This window comes from Lissotriton helveticus, chromosome 10, assembly GCF_964261635.1.
Source record: "Lissotriton helveticus chromosome 10, aLisHel1.1, whole genome shotgun sequence".
NCBI classification, from domain to species: Eukaryota; Metazoa; Chordata; class Amphibia; order Caudata; family Salamandridae; genus Lissotriton; species Lissotriton helveticus.
Window position 1 is genome coordinate 168,870,737 of NC_136071.1, and position 26,112 is coordinate 168,896,848.

At 42.5% G+C, this 26,112-nt stretch overlaps 1 protein-coding gene across 1 annotated transcript in view; it reads right to left on the minus strand.

Moving 5' to 3' along the window:
- Positions 1-5,899: 5,899 nt before the first annotated feature.
- The window catches only part of LOC144786063 (cytochrome P450 3A24-like), a 246,574-nt gene continuing 226,361 nt past the window's right edge, over positions 5,900-26,112 (minus strand). The window contains exon 13 of the mRNA XM_078665008.1: positions 5,900-10,162. Within this exon, the coding sequence (XP_078521134.1) occupies positions 10,064-10,162 (99 nt within the window). The 3' untranslated portion in view covers positions 5,900-10,063. The remainder of the gene's footprint in view (positions 10,163-26,112) is intronic.

Genomic DNA, 26,112 nt, shown 5'->3' on the forward strand with positions numbered 1-26,112 from the left:
CTGACCACCTGCTCTTCCTATCAGCCCATATGCAAAATTGCATAACTAGGGGCGAAGCAGTTGCCCATTGTTGTGCCACATGTTTGATGAATGAAGCACCATTTAATTAAAAAAAATTACTTGTGAGACATCTTTCTCCATTTTTAAGTGCATCTGTGTATATTGCCATAGATTCAAAGGTCTTAATCCTAAAAATGTTAATTGCCTTTAGGCCATCCTCATGCCTGAAACTTGTGTACAGTGTGGATACATTAATTGTAGTCAGTAAAAAAATCTTCCCATGAGAGATTGTAGATTCTTTGCAAGAAATCACCTGTGTCCTTTACATAAAATGGAAGATTCCTAACAAAATTGTCAAAAAAGGAATCAACATACTTTGAAGTGTTTTCAAGTGTTCCTTGGGCAAGGGCTTGCATTTACACTTTCTAATATGTTCTTACTACACCTTTAAACCTTTTTGAGGAGATTTCCTTCGATTAATTGGTCTGGTTCATGTTTCTTCATTATTCAATGTAATTTATTTTATTTTTTGGAGACACTTATTCGCAGTTTTTCATGATAAGGTTTTTTGTATGAGCAGGTCACAACACAGACAGTGTCTGGCTAGGTTTTCTTCAGGCAAGTCTCTCAAACTTGCTCCTGCGCAGTGCAGTTCCTTTAAATTGGAGGGCGTTTTGAATCACAAGTATGCTGGTGCATCCTTACCCTCCGTCCTGCCTGCTGCAGTCGTTCAATCTGCTGCCAGAAAACCAACTTCTAACAGACAAAAAATGATACGCTGTCACCCTCTAAATCTCCTCCCAATGCTTCTCTAGATCTGCTCTAGAATCTTATGGAGGAGAACATTTCTACAGTAGAGCGTCAAATCTGTGACTTCAAAGGTACTCCCCCTAAGGTCACTCTTTCTCAGGAACAGGTAACTGGCATACACATGCAGGTTGAGGATTTGTAAAATCGCAACAGAAGAAACAACCTCAGCATTTATGGCCTGCCTGAGGGCACAGGGGGTACTAACCCCATATTTTTTTCAAGACTTTCCTACAGCAGCTTTTAATTCTTCCTGAGGGCTCTTCTCTTAATATCCAGCCAGCTCACAGACTTGGGTATTTTCCTAATGCATAATAAGAAATAAGAAATTCACTAAAAAAACATATTGAGGAAGCTGCATAAAAATTTCAGATTACAAAAAACACAACTCATTAAGGCCCCAGGAAGTTGAGCATTGATATGCTGAGTTCCTTTTCAAGCCTGAGTTTCCTGAGGCTATTCCATTGTGGGTCCCTTGCTCCCTGGCGTCTTCTTAATGTTCCGCCTCCCTGGGGCAGGGGATAGTAATTCTGTCTTCATACCAAGTAAGAATGCTTGCCTCTAAATTCTCTCACCAATTTTGATGATTTTCGTCCTAAATGTCAATCTTCAAGGGCCTCTTGTGGCATTTTTTGTTGTTGGGGTTTAATCAGTTTGACCGTACAGTATTTCTTGTTGTCTTTTAGTGATGATGAAGGTTCTAATGATTGTAAACTCTTTAAGATTACTGTTACATGCGGCGGAACTATTGCATTAGTATATGGTCAAAGAGCTCTTCTTCACAGCAACGTGGTGAGTATCTCCATGCATCAAAGCTCTGTTCTCTCTCTTTGTTAGGTTGTGAGTTGACAAATTTGTGCTCAGTCAGTTAGTTCCTTGTCTACTCCTCAGAGTCTGGAGATTGGGGCAATTCCCTTTGGATTTTTCTTGATGAACTTCTGCATTATGATCTATAAATTCCTGTTTTCCCATTTAATCTATTCCAGGGGGAGAAAGGACGCAGAGTCTCTCTTCTATGATGAGTTCTTGAATCCTGCCATCTGGGTGCCACTGCCCATTGGGTTTCAAAAACAAAAATCATATTCAATGGTTTCAACAGTAATTTTTTTTTTTTTATTTTTTTTTTTACAGGCATCCCTCAGGTTGAGTTTCTCTGCTTCGGTGCATCCCGACCCTGTAATGACTGGGATGGATATGGAGGTAAGGCTCTGATTGCTTATCAGTAATCTTCATTACTCCAAGTTGTCCTCCTCACAGTTCAAGATAAAGTTTGGTCTTGAACACAAAAATACCAGGGTGCTCGTGACTCCCAGGCTGGAATTGCTCTTAAGTTCGGAACAAAGTATAATTATTTCCTTTAAGTTTGTTTTAGGGCAAAGGTAAGTAAATCATGTCTGTTCAAATTATGACAAACCACATGATGTAATGAATGTGACTAGTATGAGTAGAATTTGTAGGAATGTTGATTATCATTAAGTAATCAGGACATTAGTTTTCAAGGTCAGAGGGTTTTCAAATTGATTGTTGACATCTCCAACACTCACCCAAGTTCAAGACATGGCTCAGGAATATTAATACTTTCTACTTTTCATAAAACCTCAAATTCCTTCACCCAGTCACCAGTCTGCACTGCTATCCCAACTGTACGAGATAACGCATTTCAAATTCCCTAACAAAAAACATTAATCCAAGTAACTAAACAATGGGGGTTTCCAAGTCCATTCTTCAAAAATAAATTAATTTTCTTATCCACTAATTACTACTCTGAATCAAAATGTAATAAATTAGATCTTATTCCTTCCTATTTGTTTCCCTAGAAGCAAACACTTTTGGCAACACATTACTATGGAAATAAAAACTCAAGTTAAAAATATACATTTAGATACCTATTCAGCTCCCCCGGTTCCTAACCCCTTGCATAAATCTGCCCATACCTCTTCTGGATCAGAGAAATACCTCATTTTATTCTACCATATTACTTTCAAGATTGCTAGGAACCTGAGTTGGACACTTACAACAATTTTCTTAAGCTCCTCCATATGTTTTTCCAGCAAGATCCCTTGGGCCTGGAGATTTTTCTCTTCTAAGGCTAGGCTTAAAGTTTTTTCCTTAACTGAGTATGACTGAAAATTTATTAGGATTTTTCACAGCTTTTTATGCCCCGGATTCAGCTTAGTTGGGTCTCTATGGACCCTTTGAATTTCCACTGAGAGATCAAGGTAGCAGGGGAATAGAAGCAGCTTTTAACGCGTTCTTCCAGGGACTCTACACTGAGAATCTAGTACCAGATGCTGAAGACCTATACGACTGGTTGAGGGACAAGAAGTTACCTAGACTTAGCTCAGAACAACAAAAATACTTGGGCAATGAAATAACAAAGAGTGAAATCTTGGAAGCAAGTAAAAAGCTCAATAGAGGCAAAGCAGGAGGCCATGACGCAATTCCAAGCAATCTTTATACTTTACTCATAAGGGAAGTGATCCCAGTTTGGATTAAGTTGTTAAGTTCCATTTTACTAAAGGGTCTTCCTGTAACAGGATCATGGAGTGAAGTAGTTATTTAATTGATCCTAAAGCGGTCACTCTTATGGAATTCCCAAAACTCTTTAATTAATATTGGAGAAATAATTATTTTCAATTCATTATCTTAAACAATGTTTATATTTACAATGCTTTTAATTTTGTACATAGTTACACCTCAGATAATTTAATATTGAACACTCATTTTTCAGAACTTTATTTTGTCCCCCGTTTAGTCATTTTCAGAGTAATTTTCTAACATAAAATAAAGTTCTTATCAGTGTTGGAAAATTATTTACATTTCCGTTAACTCCAGGCTGGTGCCAGCTCTCTGCCTTGCTTCTGAGCCGCCTGTAAGACCTGCGCCTGAGCGCCGAGATATTAGTGATTTCACTACACCATTCAACTGTATATCTACTTTTTGAAACACTTAGCCTTAACGACAGTGTCTAGCTCTGAGATATGGGATTGTTTGCATGGGGAGAAGCTGAAAACAGTAATCAGTTTTATGTATCAATGCCTCAGCAAATTTAAACGGGATGGTTGTGAAAAGCAAGCCGCATGATGGAGTAAGACCCTGGGGATAAATGTTACTCCTACAACCATTAATCAGGCACTCAGAACTATAGACGGGTTAAATGATTCTGTTACCCTAAGATTACAACAGTTCCATACAATCTGCATGCTTTATTACACCCCAGAGAAGATTGCTAGTTGGGGTCAGGGGGGTAAGGAGGGGACCGGAAAAACTGCCCTAAACGTGGGGTGTATGCTACAAGCTATAGTACATATGTTCGCCACCTGTCCAGAGATAGAAACTTTTTTGGCAGAAGATAGGCCATGTAATGAGGCAACGATTGGCGATAGATCCCCCTACAGTCATTGACATCATGATGGGTTATAAAGAAGAGCGACAGGAACTGAGACGTCTTTTCACATTCTTATTGGTTGCTGCCTGACTCACCATAGCCAGGGCTCGGATTTCCCCTAAACCTCCTTCTATAGTTGAATGGTGGGCTATAGTAAAGGAATGGGGAAAGCCCTAGCTCGGGCTAGAGGAACCCGCTCCCTGATGAAACTAGGTACCATATGGGGGAACTTGACATTAGATACAAAAGACATTTGGGGACAGTGAGGTATGTAAATGGGAGAAGAGCCTCCCAGAAGAGGGAATCTAGATGCTAGCCTAAAATGTATCATTATTATTTTCAATTGTCCTATGTAAGATTATATATGTGTGGTGATGTACCTCTAATGAGATCTTGACATGTTATAAGACACTTCAAGTATAAGTTGCAATGAAGCACCCTTGTTGACAATAAGATTTTTTTTTAAAGGAAAATTATTTACATTTGCTCGCTTTACTGGAGAAATCTTATTGACAAGTAATTTGCTTCCTAATGCAAGGTAATCCTTTGAAAATCATTCCAAAGTCTATGCAGTGTTCCTGTAACATATCCCGGACAACACAAATGTGATGGTTTATGTCCATTGGCTTTGTTACCTTTCAACCTCATGCACACTTCTTAATATACTGCTAGAGGACAAACACATTTAATTTATGGTGCTATTAATATGACATCATAAATCTCTAGTCATCACCTCCATTCATGAAAAGCAGGAAAAAGCCTACATTTATTTAGGCATTCAAGTCTCTCAAAAAAAGGATACAAGAACATTCTGTTCTTGAAGCATCATTGGCATGTCTCCATTACATCTATGTTTTGGTACAATTTTTCAAGTTTGGCAGCAAAGTTGTGCTATATTATCATAATTTCAATTAATTGTTTCACAGAATTTGAATGTGTTCTTGTTGATTTGTGATTTTTTATTCCTATTGTGATTTTATAAGAAGTTTGTCAATATATAATATTCCACATGGCATTTGATCACATCAATATCATTTAAATGATATATTTCTTGAAATTCATAAAATGCTATCTACTTTGCTTTTAGTGTGATGTATATAATTACCTTTAAGCATGCTGTTGCAATTATTTCATTAAATACAAGGAAGAGTTGTGTCCCCATTTTTTCTGGACCAATAGTAGTTGTACTAATTGTGATGCTCAATTTCTATTAACGTCTCCTTTAATGTACATTTTCTGATAATTATCTTTTAAATTATTCAGGGATGTCTACTAAACTGAATAAATAACTTTGCACATTCTTCCATCTCTTTCTGACTTGACATCTTTAATGGATCCATACTTGAAACCCAGGGAAAACTATCTGTCATTTGTTTTAATATTTGTTCTGAAAAGCTCCATGCACATGTATGAAATTTATCAAGCACTTCTCTCTCATGAATTGCACATTGTTCTTAATTGGACACAGTGAATTTACAAACAATAGTTGACTGTACAGGAAGCTGTTTCTATTGAAATTGGATTAAAGCTTGTCGCCAGTAGTAAGATGTTGCAATCTGTCTATTTACCATAGAGATCTGTGGTCAATCGTTTGTGTTCTTCTCTCATTTGCAATATTAAAAAGTAATCTCTTAGACATCATCTTTACAAAATTAGCTTAATGGAATGATGTACATTATTCAAATATTTTCCGAACGCTCCAAATTATCTTGCCATGTTTAATCAACCTAAAAACACAGATTCCATATTATGTAAAACGGATTGCTGACATGCTGTTTCATGTATTTAATACAACATAAAATAAACCCAAATCAAATGAAACAACTCAATACACATCAACACATCAATACATTTACACTAAGTCCCAAGTTGCATTCCCAATCATGATGATGTAATATACATTTATGCTTCTTATATATGTATATGTACTAGAAAGAACTTGTGTTTGATAGCAGTTTTGACATTTTCTTTGTAATCTATTTATTAATCTTTTATCTAGAAGAGTCAGTATATGGATCACTATTTAAGTTAACGTAACCTCCTCTCTGTAGCTAAGGTATGGTGTCTTCTTTATGCCAATACATGCCTATGTTTACAACAAAGCATCCCTTTTTGCCGAATTCAAAATGATATAATTCTTGTACTGCTTTACATTCTGATCTTCTGAAACTTTTGTAATCTTTCTTCAGTTTCAATCACATTATAGCAATGCCTTTTTGGAAAATCCGATGTATTGTTCAGTATGAGTGGCTGAAAATCAGTTTTAGGTTTCATTATTTATGCTTCCATTTCAGTTTGTGTTTCTTTTTTAAAAATGTTCATTTGTTGAAAAGGATCTTTCAAATGTTTTTGTTCCAATAAACGTATACAATTGAATCGTAGTCTTCAATTCTGTTGTGTCATAGGTGCTGACTTACACTTTGGAGGGACAGAGGGTCTGTCGGGATGGTGGAGGACATTTGCCCAACCTTCTTCAGGGACCTATGCCTGCCAAGTGTAAAACTGTCCCCCACCCTCGTGTACAACTCCTAACATTGGCAGAAACTGGCATCACAGCGGTTCCAGTTAAAATTGTAAAAGTTTGATGGAGAGCTCCAACAAATTGACGGATGCCCATCAAACTTTTACAATGTTTTTCTTTTTTTTAAATAAAGTCCCAAAGCAGGGATTTGCTTTTAAAAAATAACAAACGAATGAGACCAACACCATTGGAAATATATATCTGGTCACTCATTCTAAGGGCCCATTTACGATGTTGGACGGACCTGAGTCTGTCCGACATCGTTTGGTAACTGGGACCGACTGACCTGTCGGCGGTCCCAACCCAGCAAGTAGGTTGCGACGGAACACTGTTCGGTTGCACTCCTATTCTTTACAATGGGAGCATGCATTCCGACCGGAATGCATGCTCACAGTGTAAAGAGAAGAGGTGCAGTTTATCCCTGCACCCCGTGGCAGGCACCTCAATGTGCCTGCCACAGGGTGCAGCGATCAACAGTGGGGCACCATAGGTTCCCCCTCGGCTGCCATCCGGAGGCTTTGCACCTATGAGGGCTCTGCTGGGGGCCCCCAAAGACGACTTCCGACAGCCTTTCTGTGTCGTAAAGGCCGGCACAGAAAGGCTGTCGGAATGCGACATTGTAATCCCTTGGGCGGAAAAAGCCGCCCTTGGGATCACAGGTGGCTTTCTGAGCCCTTCGGAAGCCATTCGGAAATCTGGTTCTGATTTATTTCCAACCGACTCCATCCAAATGGGTCGATCGGAAATGAATCCGAACAGGAGATTGCGATGCCGTAGGAACGGCTCCAACCGAGGGTCAGAGCTGTTTCCTAGGGCATCGTAATTGGGCTCTATATTGGGGGGCAGTCAGGTGGCTAACTGGAAGAGTATGTCGGAAATGGAGCAGGAGTAAACTCTGTTGTTGATATACTTAAGATCCGCCTCCCTCTAAATTGAGCGGGCAGATCTTGAGTTTGATAGAGAGAGGTACTCTGTTAATGTAGAAAATTGGGACACTCTCCACCAAAGTCTAAATTAGCCCCATGAGTGGATACAAATATTAAACATTTTATGAAACTTGCCTAGCATCCTACTTTAATGAACCACCACTACTGGCCAACATATCAAATGATCTATCTTTCCCTGATGGCACATATCACTTTGAGGATCGATCATCGCAGATTATTTAATGTTTTAACTGAATGTGCAACATACTAGCTGCTAAGCAGTGACTTCCAGGCAAGATGCATCCCTTCTAGTGGCACACATGTTGTAAGAGATTCTCTCACATTGTATTTAATCATTCATCTCTATGCTGACAAATCATTGCATCTGCATTTAAATTAATACTTTTTTCTGAAAACACCATTTTAATGCATTTAAATATCAATGCTAATCCTTCAGAGTCTGTTTGTCTGTGCCCAGAAGATAATTCTGTGTCATATGTAGGAAAATATTAATTCGGAGATGCAGAGGACACGAGCAGGCACTATCCCTTTCTGTGAGAGTTAACAGAAGGAGACCCTCCCACTATAAAGCAGTTTTATATTTAATCTAAACACAGAGCATATTGTGCCTGTCAGGCTGATTAGTTGTACATTACCACTGGGGGTGCGGCCTTCCCGTTGCCGGGAGATCTCTGTTAGCTTTGGAAGTCGGACATGCTGCGTGACAGAGCTGCGCTCGCTGCGATTTTTGCCCAAGCCGCACGCCGAGGAGAACAGGCGTGGCCCTAGGGGCTGCCAGCATTGGCTAAAGGGGCTCCCGAGGTGGCCTCACTGCAGCTACAACATTAATTACCGGATGAAACGAAAGTATTAGATTTAAGCAGTTCCCATCAAGCGCTAAATGATTTATTTATTTTTACATTCTTTACAAAAAAGAGTCAAATGACGTGCAGTTTTAATAAGTTTTTCAGGGTTGACAGAAGGCTGGCAGGTGCCTATGTCTCAGCATGGTGAAGAGTGATGCTCACCTCGTGGTTTCAAGGCAGCAGCCATGCTGTTACAGAAACAAATAGGAAGTGATAATGTATTTATTTGAGAGTTTTATATAGCTCTACCTAGACCTTTATGGTGGCGTTCAGAATAAAACACCATGGGCCATATGTATCAAGCAAATTCGCATTCGCAAATGCCTAAATTCGCAAATGGTATGTATAAAGCAAAATCTGGTGCAAAATAAGGAATCGCAAAATTTGAGCAGCCATGCTGTTACAGAAGCAAATAGGAAGTGATAATGTATTTATTTGAGAGTTTTATATAGCTCTAAATTCGCAAATGGTATGTATAAAGCAAAATCTGGTGCAAAATGCCTAAATTCGCAAATGGTATGTATAAAGCAAAATCTGGTGCAAAATAAGGAATCGCAAAATTTGAGCAGCCATGCTGTTACAGAAACAAATAGGAAGTGATAATGTATTTATTTGAGAGTTTTATATAGCTCTACCTAGACCTTTATGGTGGCGTTCAGAATAAAACACCATGGGCCATATGTATCAAGCAAATTCGCATTCGCAAATGCCTAAATTCGCAAATGGTATGTATAAAGCAAAATCTGGTGCAAAATAAGATTCCTTATTTTGCAATTGCATTTAAGGAATCGCAAATTTTGCGATTCCTTAAATGCAATGTATGAAGCAAAAAAAATTTGCAAAATGTCCTTAAGGATTCGCAAATTACCACCAACTTCTAGTTGGTGAAAAGTTGCGAATTCCTTGGAAAATGCAAATTTTTGCATTTTTCAAAGTGATACATAGGGCATGTATGTGCGCCACATGTGCACCCATGCATATTTCAGGGGTGCAACAGGTTGTCCTTTGGACACCCCTGCACCCTTGAAATTATTCTCAATTTGCGATTCGCAAATTGCGAATCGCAAATTGAGAATAACTTCCCATTCATTCCTATGGGCCTCCGGGCCCAAAGAAATGAATGGGAAAGTATGCCTTAATTGCGATTCGCAATTTGCTAATCGCACTTAAGGAATTTTAAGAAATCGCAAAAAAAATGCGATTTTGTACATACATACCTATTTGCGATTATCAAATAGCGATTTCTTAAAAATCGCTATTTGAGAATCGCAAATGGGTATATTGATCCATATGGCCCCACATCTGAGGCCTAATTATGTTAATCGATGATGCAATGGTGATTTTAGCAACTGACGTGCAAGAAACGTAAGTAATAAAACTAAATCCAAAGCTGAAGAATAAAAACTGACAGGGGTTCAAGGACAGGAAGCTTTAGCAAAGGCCTCAAGGACAGGCCTTGCTGGACAATATATTGTGTCTTCATTTTCCAGTGTGATATTCGCAATTGGTTGCATGCTGTTAGTATTTGCAGAAGGACGTGTGTGGTTTGTGTCATTCATTTATCTTCTACCGGCGCAGCTGTCCTGGGCACAAGTTTTAGATATATTGGGGTTTTGCTTTTTGTGAGCCCCCTTGTGTCCAACTCAAGCGGAATCTGCAAAGATAGAAATTTAGAAAATCATCAGTGATGTTTAAACAAGACCCTGAGACATGAGATGAAATATGAGACATGACATAACTAACTGGCCACAAAAACATCACACGGGCTAGAAATGCATCCAGTAGCAGTTAGGACCATCGGCTACCTCACACACACATTTATTTGCTGCACAAGCGGAAACATCATATGTCTGGGATCTGTGGGTAATGAAACATGCAAAACTAAGATTTATGGGCCATATGTATGAACAGATTTTCATAGACACAGAATGGGTAAAATCCTTTGAAACATATGGCCCTATGAACTTTCCAAATAGCACTGAAAATCATACCATCTTGTACCAGAGAAAGTTGTGAAACTGATGGAGGTTACCAAAAACATGTAAATATTGGGTAATACCGATTTAATAAAAAATGTTCGAGGGTCACAGAGAGTAGAGGCATTCATTAGTTGAGGAGCATGGAGAATAGAGAGTTCTAAGATTTTTCTTTTAAAAAGGGGGCGGTGCCGACTGCTGAGGTAAACTGACCAAGTGGTACTGAGTTCTGAAATTATTTAATTTAATGGACAATACTGGTGAACAACAAGTGCATGAATAACTCTGATCATTTCCAGTGACAAAATCACACTCACTGTTTGATAATCGGTTCTCGGCTGTTTGATGGGATCATTTATACATTGACGGCAGCATTATTTATGTTGATGGCCTTATTTGCAACCTATAAACACAACAGTTTACTAGAATTGTTGACTATCATATTGTATCGTGAATCGAAATAATTTCTCTGTGATGTGAGCTTAGCGACATGGGCAAGGCTACAAGGGAATCCCAAGACACTGCAACTAATGCATTTTCTGAGGGGTTCTCATGATGGTCAAAGTAGAACCAATTGAATTAGTGGTTTTCTGAGGGGAACTGAGAGTAATGAAGATCAGAGGTTCTAATTTTCTTTTGAGGGGCATTGAAGGGTAGTGAAAGTGGTCTGCCTTCAAATTATAGGAGTCAGTCTTTTTATTGCACAGTTTTAATATATTGCAAAAAAATTATTTCAGATCTGGAACCAGATTACACAAGCGGCATGACCCTCGCAGATGCTGCAGTTCAGCATCACAATTTGGTCACTCTCCAACTGAACTGTCCGTAAGTTTTCGAGGGACAGCAAGAAATGACAGTTGGTCATTTATCACAATCCTATAGATATAGAGAAGGACTTTCTGAATGTTCAGATAGCGGTTATCCAAGATTAGATAGCAGGATAAAGGAATACAGGAGCAATTTGACAAAGGTTATTAATGAAAAGGTTGGTAAACTTACAGCCATGGTACTGACCCTCAGTTCTAAAGTTACCCCATCAAAGGAAGCAGATACTTTAATCTGCCCTTATCAGAAAGCGAACCCAGGGGGTACTCCTCAAGATGGCATAACACCTCACACTATGAATTGGCCCCACGCAATACTGACCTCTGAGGCCTCTATAAAGGGAAGGGAGTTGTTTAGGTCTTCCTTGGAAGCGGGTCAAAACTGTAACATGCCACACGTATGTAAGCTGACACTGGGGGAATCTGTATTGGGTAAAAGAGTAAATGTTCTACAGTATACGTAACAGGCTTCATCAATACTAAATTTAAATTTCAATGAGACCATCAGAAGAGCAAGAAAAGTAATGGGACATATGCATGGTAGATGTGCCAAAACTTCCACCCACAGCTAGAGAAACTTAAGATTCATTAATCAACAAAGCCATTCACTGGCTTAGAAAAGGGAGGGGTTGTAGATCTGTTATAAGAGAAGAGGTGATGGAAGCCACCAGATTTAGTGAGGATCAGCATTTGGCAGACTATATAGGCCTAAAGCTAGCAAGCCACAGTGTACTGAAAGGTTTAACAGGACTGGAACATAGGTATAGACCTCCTACTGAATTGAGCATTAGACTTAAGATTAAACCCCCGTGGACCGTACAGAATGGACTGTTATTATCCATAAACCAAACTTAACAGTAAGCAACTATCTATCCACAATCCCCGTGGAATGTGGTCAGGGCCGGATTGGGAACCAAAACCGGCCCTGGCACAGTGCTCGGCTGCAAAAAGGGCCCTGTATCAAAAACAGCCCCCAGAGGCCCCAAACTGGCGCCCCACCCGTGCGGCGCACCGAGGGATTGCCCGGTGCTCGCTACGGCCAGTTCAGCCCTGAATATGGTTGAAGGGCGGTCTGTCCGATCTTGACTGAGAGTTAGGAACCCAGAAGCAAGACATCGGAACCCCACAGTTGATTCATGCTTTTACAGAAGGCTCTCCAAACTCAGTGGCCTCCTATAATCAAAAAAGAATAGAGACAAAAGACCGAATCCCACATACCATAGAGAGCAGAGGGGAAATAATTATGGCATCACATAATCAAAAGGAATAAGTGGGCCAGATAGACACTTTAAAATTACTATCATGGAATATGGTGGGGAAAAGAGCAAAGTTAGAGGATCTGAAGTGGGGCTCACTTATATAGATCAATTCTACATAGTTCTGATGCAGGAAACATGGGCTATAGAACCGGTGCACAGAGCAGGATACATCACCTTCGCATCTAGAGCAGTCCTCTCAAAAGTGGGAAGACCATCAGGTGAGCTGTTGATATGGCGCAAAACTGAATTGTTCCCTAAGGTAAACAGATTGAGATATGACTGTAGAGATATCCTGGGCATGGCTATTCCCTCTGCCCCCTCAGTGAGGCCATGGCACATGTGTATATTATTCGCTCAATTCGGACAAATCACTTTTCAGGAATGGTAACCCAATTATCTCACGTAATTGAATCTTTAAAAAACACTCACTTTAAGTTCATAGCAGAAAACTTTCATGCAAAATTGCTGGAGTGCCTAATTCCGCATAATCTGATGGAATAATGCTACGGGCCAAGGACAGCTTCAGTCGACAATTTTACCCATAAGGTAAGCCAACAAAGGATTCTTGAGGAAATCGATTTGCTGGCTTCATACGACTTGAATAATGTTAATGATTGCACCAAGTCTGATTGCCCCGCTCGTCCAACTTTCAAGCGGGGGTTATATACATGTAATATTGATTATATCTTGGTGGATATTCTTCTTCGGTCTTTCCTGACTGATATGAGGGTACTACCAAGAAATGACAGTGATCATGAAGCGCTAGGGTCTATTTCAGTGCTAGATCCTTTGCAAATCTATCTGCTTTGGGACCCCCTTCCACAGTAAGTAGAATTAATACATGTAACAATAGAAGGGATGTCAAATGGGCTCTACTAGCAAATAATGGTAAAGTGCAGTCAGGTATCTACAGTCTTCATGTAGACAAGTTGGCCCCACTTGAGATGTTAGACCCAAGTGTAACTAATTTTGTAGACTTACATTTGAACCTCATGGGGCAAGTAACATTACTCCTCACTAAAGAAAGGGGGAGAGGCAATTACTACTTAAACCCACCTGGATGGTATACAAGTGAAGAAAGGCCCACACTGCAATTGTAGAAGCAGTAGAAATGGGGGATTACAAGAGTTTACTGACTGCCAGTAAGGCCTATAAAGATAAACTAACAAAGGCGGAAAGGGAGTGGGATATAGAGCAATGGGACAACATTACTGAACCCCTACATAAGAGTTTTGGTATCTCATAGCACATGGGTATTAAACTGCAGGAAATCACCTGGACTCAGCAGTCCACCCAATGCATGGGAAGCCCATTTCACAGAGCTTTATAAGCCATGGGTAAGAAATAGTACCAAATACTTTGAGAGATGCAGCGTCGACCAGAATGGGTAAAAGAGCAGGACAATGGTAAAACATAATATAGTCCTTGAAATGGCAGAAACCGCATAGGCGCTGCATCTATTAAAAAGGGGGAACGCCCCAGGTCCTGAGGGCATCCCGGGATATCCTGATATAGGGGTCCTTGAATGCTCTTAGTAATGCCATTTTGAGGGGGAAGGACATTCCACGCTCTTGGCGAAGAGCAATCATTGTGCCTATTTACAAGAAGGGGAGGAAGGATGTACACTTCAATTATAGACCTATTAGCCTAATCGACTTAAGCCAAAAAGTATTTGTTACGCACATTTTTATCAAAATACAAGACTTGATAGATATTTGGCGAAACATCTGGGCTCTACCTGAACCCTCGTAAAAGGACCCTGTGGGTGCTTGGGGTGCAAACCGGGGGGGGGGACTGGGCATCCCCGCTACAGGTAGAAGTTGGGGGTATTAAATACCTGGGAGTATTTATCTCAGAGGTTCCTGTGATCTCCTGGGAGCGCAACCTGGTGCCAGTTTGGAATCGGTCCGGACGGAGATGAAGACGTGGTCTCATATGCCCCTCACTATTTATGGCAGGTCGGCCATTTTTAAAATGGTGGCCCTCTCCTGATTGCTCTATCAACTACAGAATCACCCCTACCCGATCTCGCCCCAATGGTTCCGTCAAGTAGATTCAGGGCTGGGGCAATTTCTTTGGGCAGGAGGTGTGGTGCGGGTGGCGCTGCGAACCTGTTTTCTGTCAACATACTGAGGTGGTTTGGTGACCTCCGATATCCTTTCCTATTACCAAGCCTCCCATCTCCTAGTCCTGAATGAATGGTGGTATGGGGATAGGGGGGACCCAGCATATGCCCTGGAACGACATCTTATGGCTCTAACACCCTTCATGCGATTTTGTATGCAGCGTGGCTGCGAAAGAGGTTGCTGTCGGCCACCCAGGTTGTGTTCCAGATCTGGAGGCAGGCACTACGCCCTATGGGATGGTGGGGCACGCTGACTGAGGAGACCCCATTGTGGAATAACGGACTTCTGCCGGCCCTGGCGTCTCTCCAGGGTTTCAGTGATTGGGATAATATTTGAATTTCGACGCTAGGAAATGTAATGTCGGGAACGTCACTTAAATCCTTTCAGGACCTATGCGGAGAGTATGATATGCCCCGGTCCAAATTCTTTCAGTATCTGCAATTCCGCCATGCCATTACACCAAGTTGGAAGGTCTGGATTCCCTCCCAGAGTTTAGTCCATTAGAGGCCAAGGTCTTCATGGGGGACCTAGGGGATAAAAAGATATCTCGCATATATCAGACACTAGTCACGCATTGCTCCACAACACTACTGAAGCTCTGGGAGTTATGGGAGAGGGATGTGGGGGCATTGGAGGAGGAGGACTGGCGAGAGGCATTAGCGGCCCCCAGAGGCGCAGCCATAGCGATACGTTTGCGGCTCATCCAATTCAAATACTTGCACAGGGTCTACTATACCAGAGAGAGATTGTGGTGGGCAGGCCTCATTGCATCCCCAGATTGTCTCCGGTGTGGGAGGGAGGTGGGCACGTTGATCCACACGGTGCGGAGTTGTAGCTCACTGGCTAGATTCTGGAAGGGGGTGTGGGATTGTTTGACCGAGGTCCTAGGGTAGGAACTCCCTCGCACTTCGCGATTAGGGCTGCTGCATGTGTTGGAAGGGGTGGGGGGCAGTGGCGTCACTAGGGGGTGCGGACTGCACCGGGTGACACCATCCCAAAGGGGTGACAACATGGTCCGACCGTTCCAACAATAATCTTGGCCGGCGGCCGGGTAATGTTTGACAGACAGTAATATTATTTTGCATTTTGGTTCCACGGAGTCCGTGACACCAAAATGCAAAATAATATTTCTGTCTGTTGAACCTTACCCGGCCGCCGGCCAAAATTATTGTCCCAATTAGCATCCGGACGTCAATGACGTTCGAAACGTCACTCACGTCGTGACGTGGCTCCCGGACTTGACGTTTTAAAAATCCAAATGTTACAGCGCGGGCTGCTAATGCTCTACCGAAGCCCGGCCTCCTTGCTCATCGTGTCAGGCAACGAGGGCTCCTGTTTCCTGCCCTTGGCAGTCAAAGCACAGAGCAGCATATTATTCTGGGAGGTGGAATGCTGAAGCAGAGGCAGCGCTGCCCATGCCTGTCTCCACAGTGACGGATGGCTTTCTCCGAGTCCTGCCTGCCTCTCCTAACGCTCCAGGGTGAGACATTCAGAGGGCCCCTCCCCCAACCCTTCCTGCAGTAGCGATCCTCGAGCCCCAAAAAGTTTATTTATTATTTTTTATATAGCGCGGACTTTACCCGAAGGCGTCAGAGCGCTTCACAATAGGAACTCTGTTACATGATGATTAGAAAATAACAAGTGAACAAATTACAAAAGCAAACGTTAAGTTACATGTGGCAAAAGTGACAATTGTGAGCAAACAAAATACATGAGGTTGGTAGCAAACGGTGCAATACAGGAGGAAAAAGTGACATGTGTACAGGTTACAAGAGAAAACCGTACAATTAGAGGTATAATACTGCATAATCTGGCAGACACTCAAGCACAAGAACAAACGTTTCGTAGGCAATGGTGGCACTTGTGCAAGTATCTAAAGCAAACAAAATGTGAGAGGTAGCAAACAGTGTGCTACAAGAGAAAAGTGGCGTGCTAAACACGCCAAGGCCTCAAAAATCTTACCCGACCCAACACCAAGAAAGGGGAGGATGGATTCCACCCCTGAGAATCTTGCGATGCGGGCAAGAGGAATCATTTCAGGAAAACCAAAGAAAAAAGAAGTCACTGCAGGCTAAACTCTGGCTAACCGACCCAGGGAAGTGAACCAGGGTTTTGCAGCGCCAGGTGCACGCTTGTCTTTCTCTGCAGCTGGTAAGTGGCACCCCCATTCTTCCCTTCGCTGTGTTTGAAAGTATGCCCTTTGAGGATTACAACCTGTACTCCTTGTGTCTAAGCGTGCGATAGACCCAGTAAACTGCTTTGGTCTGTAGTTGCGCTATTGTGTGCAAGTGTAACGTACTGCCCACTGGCTATGAGTTGCACATGGGTGTCATGTTTCCATAAGTTACTGTGCGAATCTTTCTGAGTCTGTGCAGATGTAACATGCTATGCCCGGAAACAGTGTAGCCCTGAACGGGCATGTAGGGTTCTTGTGCTGCCAGTAAACCTGTGTCTAACTGGGCATGGGTAGACTGGTGCCATGCGTAGTGTGTGTGTCCTGTACTGTCCAGGACATGTGTGTAGCTGCACATGACACGTGGGTGCCATGTGCATTTTAGTCCCTTTGTAAAGCTGTGTAAGGGTATCTGGGGGGCATCATGGATTCATGATGTAAGTCATGAGGGGGTGACACCATGAGTTACCTGCACTGGGTGACACCAACCCTAGTGACGCCACTGGAATAGGTATAAGAGGCATTTACTGTTACTGGGCCTGACCTTGGCCAAAAGAGACGTAGCCAAGGCATGGAAAGACCCCCGAGCTCCTTTGGTTCATGTATGGAAGAAGGGGCTGGATTTCTGTATGGGGCCGGAGCAGCCAATCTTTGTGGCCCGTGGCTGCCCATGTAAGCATTACAAGATATGGAAGAGATGGGCTGACTATCGGGGCCTGTGGCTGGAGCCTCCGGTGGAGCGGGCGGCTGCTCTGGAGATAGCGTAAAAGGGCCACTATGGTAGGTGTGTGTACATTTCAAGAACGCAAACTGGTCTGTAGGAAAGGAGAGACTATGTCATGCGACCGGGTGGGGTGGGATCCAGGAGGGGGGAGTTGGGGGTTGGGGTGGGGTGGGTGTAGTATTGTTAAGTTTGATATTATTTTTGGACACAAAAAGATGCCGAGATTGCAAATTCTTTGATGCTATGTATTTGATTGGCAGTTAACTCCGGAGTGTGGGGTGCTACGCTATGTGTGCGATCTGTCAATAAAAATCTGTTTAAAAAAAAATACAAGACTTGATAACCGAACATCATATCCTCGGGGACAGCCAGGCAGGGTTTAGGGCAAAGGTTAGCACCTTGGACCTGGTCTTTCGCGTCAGGGTATTTTGCTGGAAGTACCTTACCCTGAAGCGGGACCATCTTTATGTCGCCTTCATCAATCTGAGGGCTGCTTTTGACCTGGTCCCTAGGGAGACCCTTTGGGTTGTGTTGGAGGAATATGCACCTTGAATCATGTGCCCAGGTCAGGTGGAATGCGGGAGGTGAACTTACAACTAAGATAATATGAATGGCTAGCAAAAAAGTATACATGACACTTCTAAGTCAGCGGGTATCAGTGTTCCAATCTTAGGGGCTCATAAGGATGGTGGAAGGCCCACCACCTCCAGCCACGCGGTGGCGGGCCCTCCGCCATCTGACTGGCAATATCTCCTGCCACATCCCAATGACAGGGAGAATCATTCCGCAAGCGTGGATGTGAATCGTGGCGGTGCCTAGCAGGCACTATCCCCCAGATCACAATGCTGGCCTCAGCCTTTCCATGGCGGGGAAACCGTCATGGAAAGGCTGGCGGAGAATGGATTATGGGGCCTGTTGCGGGCCCCCTCTGTGTGGGGCGAGGGTGTTTGTGCACTGGGGTACCCATGGTACCCCCTGCATAAAGTGGCAGGCATTGTGTGGTGCCTGTTAGGTAGTGCAGGTAAATGCACTCTGTGTCAATTTCACATTGCGAATGGTGCTGCAGCCAGCAGCACCGTCCGCGGTGTAAAATACCCGGGATGCACCCACCAGTAATCGCAGTGGTGGGACCGCCGCAAGCATGGCGGGCGGTCCCAAGCTCCGCAACGATGGTGCTCGGCCCCTTAATTATTGCTGATGACAAGATTTAAAATCTCATACAACGCGTGGACAGTAGTAGCTTGTCCATTTTTCATTCTTCTGCCACACAAGGGGAATCGAGATAAATGCAGCGAAAACAAAATGAATAGTACTAAACCCCCATAGATCAATCATGGGCAATATGAGGTTTGAGAGAGGCCCACTTTGAAGCAAGTAAAGTCTTTGGACTACTTGGGAGTAAGACTGTCTGATAAGATGTCTTGGGCTCAATAGTTAAGGAAAAGCAAAACAATCTTACTCCAAAGTGCCATGGCCATAAAGAAGAAATATATGGTTTCCCAGTTCTGGAAGTATACAGAGCCACAGCCCTCTCAGGGGCAGTATATGGCACAGGGTTCACTGAAAAAATATCGAAGTTAAAAATATAGAAGTTAAAAATATCGATCTAACAATATAGAATGCAAAAATATCGACTCCCTATACTTAAACAGGTAAGTATAACAATATCCCCCCAAAATTTTCGATGTAAAAAATATAGTTGTACAAAATATCGAATTTTATATATATATATATATATATATATATATATATATATATCCCAGTCATCCATCCAACTCCAAGGAGAAAATGGCACGTGCTCATGGTCGGTGAGTATAGGGCTAATTTATTTAGTTCAGGTCTCCCACAGCCCCGCAAAGATAGAGAGACGCGTTTCGCCTGCGCAGCAGGCTTTGTCAATCTCAGTTGGCGCCATAAAATCCAAACTATATATAGCCCTCCCCTCTAGTACAGGCACTAATAGACCTAGAGAACAGACTACTATATATATATATATATATATATATATATATATATATATATATATATATATATATATATATATATATATATATATATATATATCGATCGCAAAACTGCAAGCTTGCTCGCTTGCAACGCCTTTCCCAGCCTCTCACTGACGGAGGTCCGCGACGAGGCAGGCAGCCTCTTAACTTATACTCCACGGCTGTTCTCCTCTTGTAAAACAGCAGTCACGGACACTTCACGAGTAGTGCAGCAAACAAATGTTTATTTCAAGCACAGGGTACGGCAAGAAAAATACTCTATCAAGAGGAGAACAGCCGTGGAGTATATATATATATATATATATATATATGAAACAATCCCTGCTGCCTCTCGCCCGGAGCCCAGTGCTGGAGACCGCTGCGCAGGAAGAAGAGAGGAGACCTCAGGTGCAGTGAGCAATGTTTCTTTATTGTACCCTCGAGGAAGCGGCACACAGCATGACGTTTCAGCCTACACAGAGGCCTTGATACATATATATGTATATGGTAAAATAAAAAATATTAATTATGTTAACTAAAAAAATTACTATAAAAAATAGAGTAGGTTTAATATACATTCAAAAAATAAAATGAATAAATGTAATTAAAAAAGTTAAACACACATACATAATAATCTATACTACTATTATAAAGAGAGAACTTTGAACCTTTGAGGCGGGTAAACTCGGGAACCACAGCGCCAATCCAAACACCCGATTCATCGTTGTAATTGTCAGGGTCTGCAGATGAACATAGGCTATATAAAAAAAAATATATACGTTCTTTAAAATATTTACGATTAAAAAAAAAGTAGTCCCTTGGAAGTAGCGCCGGCCGCGACGTCCGTGCTGACATCAGGAGCGCGGGGAGGAGCGGCGTACAGGAGCGTGAGGAGGAGCGGCAGACATGAGCGCGGGGAGGAGCGGCGGACAGGCGGGGAGGAGCGGTGAGGAGCGGCGGACAGGCGGTGAGGAGCGGCGGACAGGCGGGGAGGAGCGGCGGACAGGCGGTGAGGAGCGGTGAGGAGCGGGGAGGAGCGGCGGACAGGCGGGGAGGAGCGGCGGCTGAGGTAGGTGAAGTGGCCCATGTGCGGCTCATTGGGGGCCCTGAAAGTGGCGGGTGCGCTCCGGGGGACCCACGGACAACGTTGGGGTGGGCGGGGGCCCTGAAGCCTGAGACAACGTCGGGGCGGGCAGGGACCCAGAAGCCTGATTGCTCCCGGACAACGTTGGGACGGGCTGCTAGTTCATATATATTTCCTTTAAAACATTAAACTATACATTGTAATTTCTTTTGAAATTTCAAAAATTATATAAAAATTTACAAATATATACATATATATATCTCTGTACCAATAACATAAAGTCCAATAAAAACACATTCTATTATATATTAAAGCATTGAACTATTTAAAAATCGTCAAACTTAAATTTCCCACTCCAGTGCGTGCAACAGTAGGGAAAGTGCTGGATAGCAAAGGGGTACAAATGACACTTCCCACTCCAGTGAGTGCAACAGTAGGGAAAGTGTTGGATAGAGGAGGGGTATAAATTACTACTCCCACTCCAGGGAGTACAACAGTAGGGAAAGTGTTGGATAGCAAAGGGTTAAAAATTACTATTCCAACTCCAGTGAGTGCAACAGTAGGGAAAGTGTTGGATAGTGGAGGGCTAAAAATTACTATTCCCATTCCAGTTAGTGCAACAGTAGGGAAAGTGTTGGCTAGCGGAGGGGTAGAAATTACTATTCCCACTCCAGTGAGTGTAACAGTAGGGAAAGTGTTGGCTAGCGGAGGGGTAGAAATTACTATTCCCACTCCAGTGAGTGCAACAGTAGGGAAAGTGTTGGCTAGCGGAGTGGTAAAAATTACTATTCCCACTCAAGTGAGTGCAACAGTAGGGAAGGTGTTGGATAGCGGAGGTGCAAAAATTACTATTCCCACTCCAATGAGTGTAACAGAAGGGAAAGTGTTGGATAGCAGAGGGGTAAAAATTACTAATCAAACTCCAGTGAGTGCAACAGTAGTGAAAGTGTTGGATAGCTGAGGGGTATTCCCACTCCAGTGAGTGCAACAGTAGGGAAAGTGTTGGCTAGCAGATGGGTAAAAATTACTATTCCCACTCCAGTGAGTGCAACAGTAGGGAAAGTGTTGGATGGTGGAGGGGTAGAAATTACTATTCCCATTCCAGTGAGTGCAACAGTAGGGAAAGTGTTGGATAGGGGAGGGGTACAAATTACTATTCCAACTCCAATGAGTGTAACAGTAGGAAAAGTGTTGGATAGCGGAGGGGTAAAAATTACTATGCAAACTCCAGTGAGTGCAACAGTAGGGAAAGTGTTGGACAGCGGAGGGGTAAAAATTACTATTCCCACTCCAGTGAGTGCAACAGTATGGGAAGTGTTGGATGGCTGAGGGGTAAAAATTACTATTCCCATTCCAGTGAGTGCAACAGTAGGGAAAGTGTTGGATAGCGGAGGGGTACAAATTACTATTCCAACTCCAATGAGTGTAACAGTAGGAAAAGTGTTGGATAGCGGAGGGGTAAAAATTACTATTCAAACTCCAGTGAGTGCAACAGTAGGGAAAGTGTTGGATAGTGGAGGGCTAAAAATTACTATTCCCATTCCAGTTAGTGCAACAGTAGGGAAAGTGTTGGCTAGCGGAGGGGTAGAAATTACTATTCCCACTCCTGTGAGTGCAACAGTAGGGAAAGTGTTGGCTAGCGGAGGGGTAGAAATTACTATTCCCACTCCAGTGAGTGCAACAGTAGAGAAAGTGTTGGCTAGCGGAGTGGTAAAAATTACTATTCCCACTCAAGTGAGTGCAACAGTAGGGAACGTGTTGGATAGCGGAGGTGCAAAAATTACTATTCCCTCTCCAATGAGTGTAACAGAAGGGAAAGTGTTGGATAGCAGAGGGGTAAAAATTACTAATCAAACTCCAGTGAGTGCAACAGTAGGGAAAGTGTTGGATAGCTGAGGGGTATTCCCACTCCAGTGAGTGCAACAGTAGGGAAAGTGTTGGCTAGCAGATGGGTAAAAATTACTATTCCCACTCCAGTGAGTGCAACAGTAGGGAAAGTGTTGGATAGGGGAGGGGTACAAATTACTATTCCAACTCCAATGAGTGTAACAGTAGGAAAAGTGTTGGATAGGGGAGGGGTAAAAATTATTATGCAAACTCCAGTGAGTGCAACAGTAGGGAAAGTGTTGGACAGCGGAGGGGTAAAAATTACTATTTCCACTCCAGTGACTGCAACAGTATGGAAAGTGTTGGATGGCTGAGGGGTAGAAATTACTATTCCCATTCCTTTTTTTTTTTTTTTTTTTTTATTGAGAAAAAATACATGAGTACAAAACCATATTTCACATCGAAAGATTACGAGGGGGAGAATGATGATTCAAAACACAAGTAAATTATAGATTACATCCATCTACAAGTCCCACTGTACCATAAATTCTAACATTTTACAAAAGAATGTCATACATCAAAGCGGTAAATAAAGTAGAATTACATACATGTGCAAAAAAAACTAAGAAACAAATAACCTAGACAGGTCAGGGGTAATCAACCATTTGTTTCCATATATGAGCTAACCGGGCCCCAGATTTGTTGTCCCAAAAGCCTTTTTCGTCGCCCTTTCATGGCATATAAGCTATATTCAGTGTTATACATAAAGAGGAACCTCATCCGCCATGCTTCAAATGAGGGAGCGTCTTTTTGTAGCCAACACGAAGCTATACAAAGCCTCAGCACAGCGGTGGCTACAAATATCAGATAAGCAGTGTTACTAGAGGCCGGGACTTCACCCGTCCCGGTTTCTATGCCCAATAAAATCTGTGCCAATGAAAGCTGGACAGTGGTATCCAAAATCTCAGACAAAAATGTGTCTACATGCCCTAACAAATGCCTCAATTCTACACAAGTACCGAAAATATGTAGCACATCTGCCTGTGCTACTCCACATCTGAAACATTTTCCATCCGGGTCACCCCCCCATTTTGAGATTTTGTCTGGCGTGTGATACAGATAGAATATAGTCTTATAATGTTGCGCAATCAAATTAGCAGACATAAGTATTTGTCCAGCTAGATCAATAGAAGTTTCTAATGAAATCCCTTGGCATCCTAATCTATTCTCCCACTTACTTACATGTGTATCTAAATCATTAGGCATAGCGTCCAACATTAAGTTATAAAGGACCCCTATCCTTGCTGCTTTCTTATTGGCTTCAATTAACGGATTACATTGGATAGATGGGCAAGTTTTCAACAGATAGTCGCGTATTTGTAAATATTGACAAAAATGCGAGTTTGACAGCTGATATTGTTCCTTAAGCTGTTCATACGACTTAAGCCCGCCTGCTGTATATAGATCACCCAGACATTTTAGACCTTTCCTTCTCCAACTGACCACTACGCTATCCCAAAAGACACTAGGGAGAAAAAAAGAAGCAGTCAGTGGGGTATATCTGGAGACCTTTTCAATTTTATATAATTTTTTTATTGCCCTCCACACTTTATAAGCTGCCATTACTACCTTAAATCTTGTGTGTTTGTAGTAATTCCAATCAAGATTGAGAAAAAGGCGATTTCTTACTTCAGTACCTAGCAGTATACTGTATATTGAAGGTTGTTCGGCTGGGTCAGAGGGTCCCACCCCAGTGAGTAATATATTCATGTGTTGAAGCATGCAAGCGTAATAGTATAATAAAAAATCAGGTACCGCCCAACCACCAACTGCCTTTGGTAAAACCATGAATTTTTTTGCACGCCTAGGTTTTCCCCGGGACCATAAAAATTTCATACAGATTGACTGTATTTGCGTGAGACTGGCTAGAGGGATCTCTAATGGTACGCACCGAAAGAAGTACAACATTTTGGGGAGTACCATCATTTTTAAAATGTTACGTCTGCCTACCAATGTCAGGTGCAGACATTCAGCATGATCAAGTTGTTTGCGAATCCCAGTCAATAACCTCTGCCAATTAGATTGTACCAAAGCAGCTGCTGAAGCTCTGATCTGTATCCCCAGATAAACAACCTCTGAACAAACCCTCGAATCTTTATAAGATCCGATATTCACACATAAAATCTGAGTTTTAGCAGTGTTTAATTTGTACCCAGATACCGTGCCATATAAAGCTGCTATCTCTTCAATCTCAGGCATCGCCACCGATGGTTTAGGGGAGATTACAGCCACATCATCCGCATACGCAAGCACACGATAATCTTGCTGGTGTATTCTGACTGGCGGGATCTTAGGATTGTTCTCTATCATTTTTAAAAAGGGATCGATATAAAGGGCGAATAGCAATGGGGAACAAGGGCAGCCTTGCCTTGTTCCCCTCTGTATAGGAACAACATCCGATTGTAACCCCATTATAGAAATCCGAGCGTTAGGATGCTGATACAATGTCTGTATGGATTTAATGAATTGTGGCCCAAACCCACGCCTTCTCATCACGTCCCATAAAAAGGGCCAAGAAACTTGGTCAAAAGCCTTCTTGGCATCTAAAAGTATAAGGCTTAGGGCTGCACCCATACCATTAGCGTAATCTATTAAAGTTATCACACGATTAACGTGATCTGAAGTTCCACGCTTTGGTATAAACCCGTGCTGACGCGATGACACCAGCAAAGGAATCACTCCTGAAAGCCTTGCTGCCAAGATTTTAGAATAAAGTTTACCGTCCACATTTAACAATGAAATGGGCCGGTATGAGGCAGGTTGATCTGTAGGTTTTCCCTTTTTGCTAAAGACCACCATACTGGCCTCGTCCCATAACTTAGGATATACACCAGTTTGTGCCAGTCTAAACATCACTAGCATATCATGCTTCAGGGCCTGAAAAAAACTTTTATAAATCTCGAGCGGAAGCTTATCAGGGCCCGCCGCCTTACCCGCAGGAAGTCCCTTTATTGCCGCTTCAAGTTCTGACATCGTTATCGGAGCCTCTAGCCTCGATGCTATATCCGTGCCCAAGTCATGTTTACAGAATCGTTCTAGTAGTGCTGCAGCTTTATTAACATCATAGGCTTCGCAAGTATATAAACTGATATAAAACTGCCTAAACACTTCCACTATTTCCACATCGCTCTCAACCAATTGTCCACTAGGGTCCCTTAAAGCACTAATTCTTTGTGCGGCTTCCCTCGATCTCATCTTCTGGGCCAGGCACCTGCCACTTGCCTCCCCATACTCATAAAGCAATTGCTGTTTAGTGGTGTATGTTTTAGCTGCCTCTTGACTCCAGTGGTAATTTACCTTCGCCTTGCACCGGGCCACTTCCTCTTCAGAGTCCTGAGTGTCTTTTGCAAGATGAATATCCTTCGCCAACCGCTCTTCAGCCTGCCCTAAGCCTTGATATAACAGCTGCAACTGCATCCGTGCCTGCTTTTGAGCGTATAGCCCAAAGCTAAGAACCTCACCTCTGAATGAGGCCTTAAACGCATCCCAAACGAACCTCATCTCTGTGCTCTCCCTGTTGTGATTAAAGAACTCAGCAATCCAATTTGTCATATAACCATGAAATT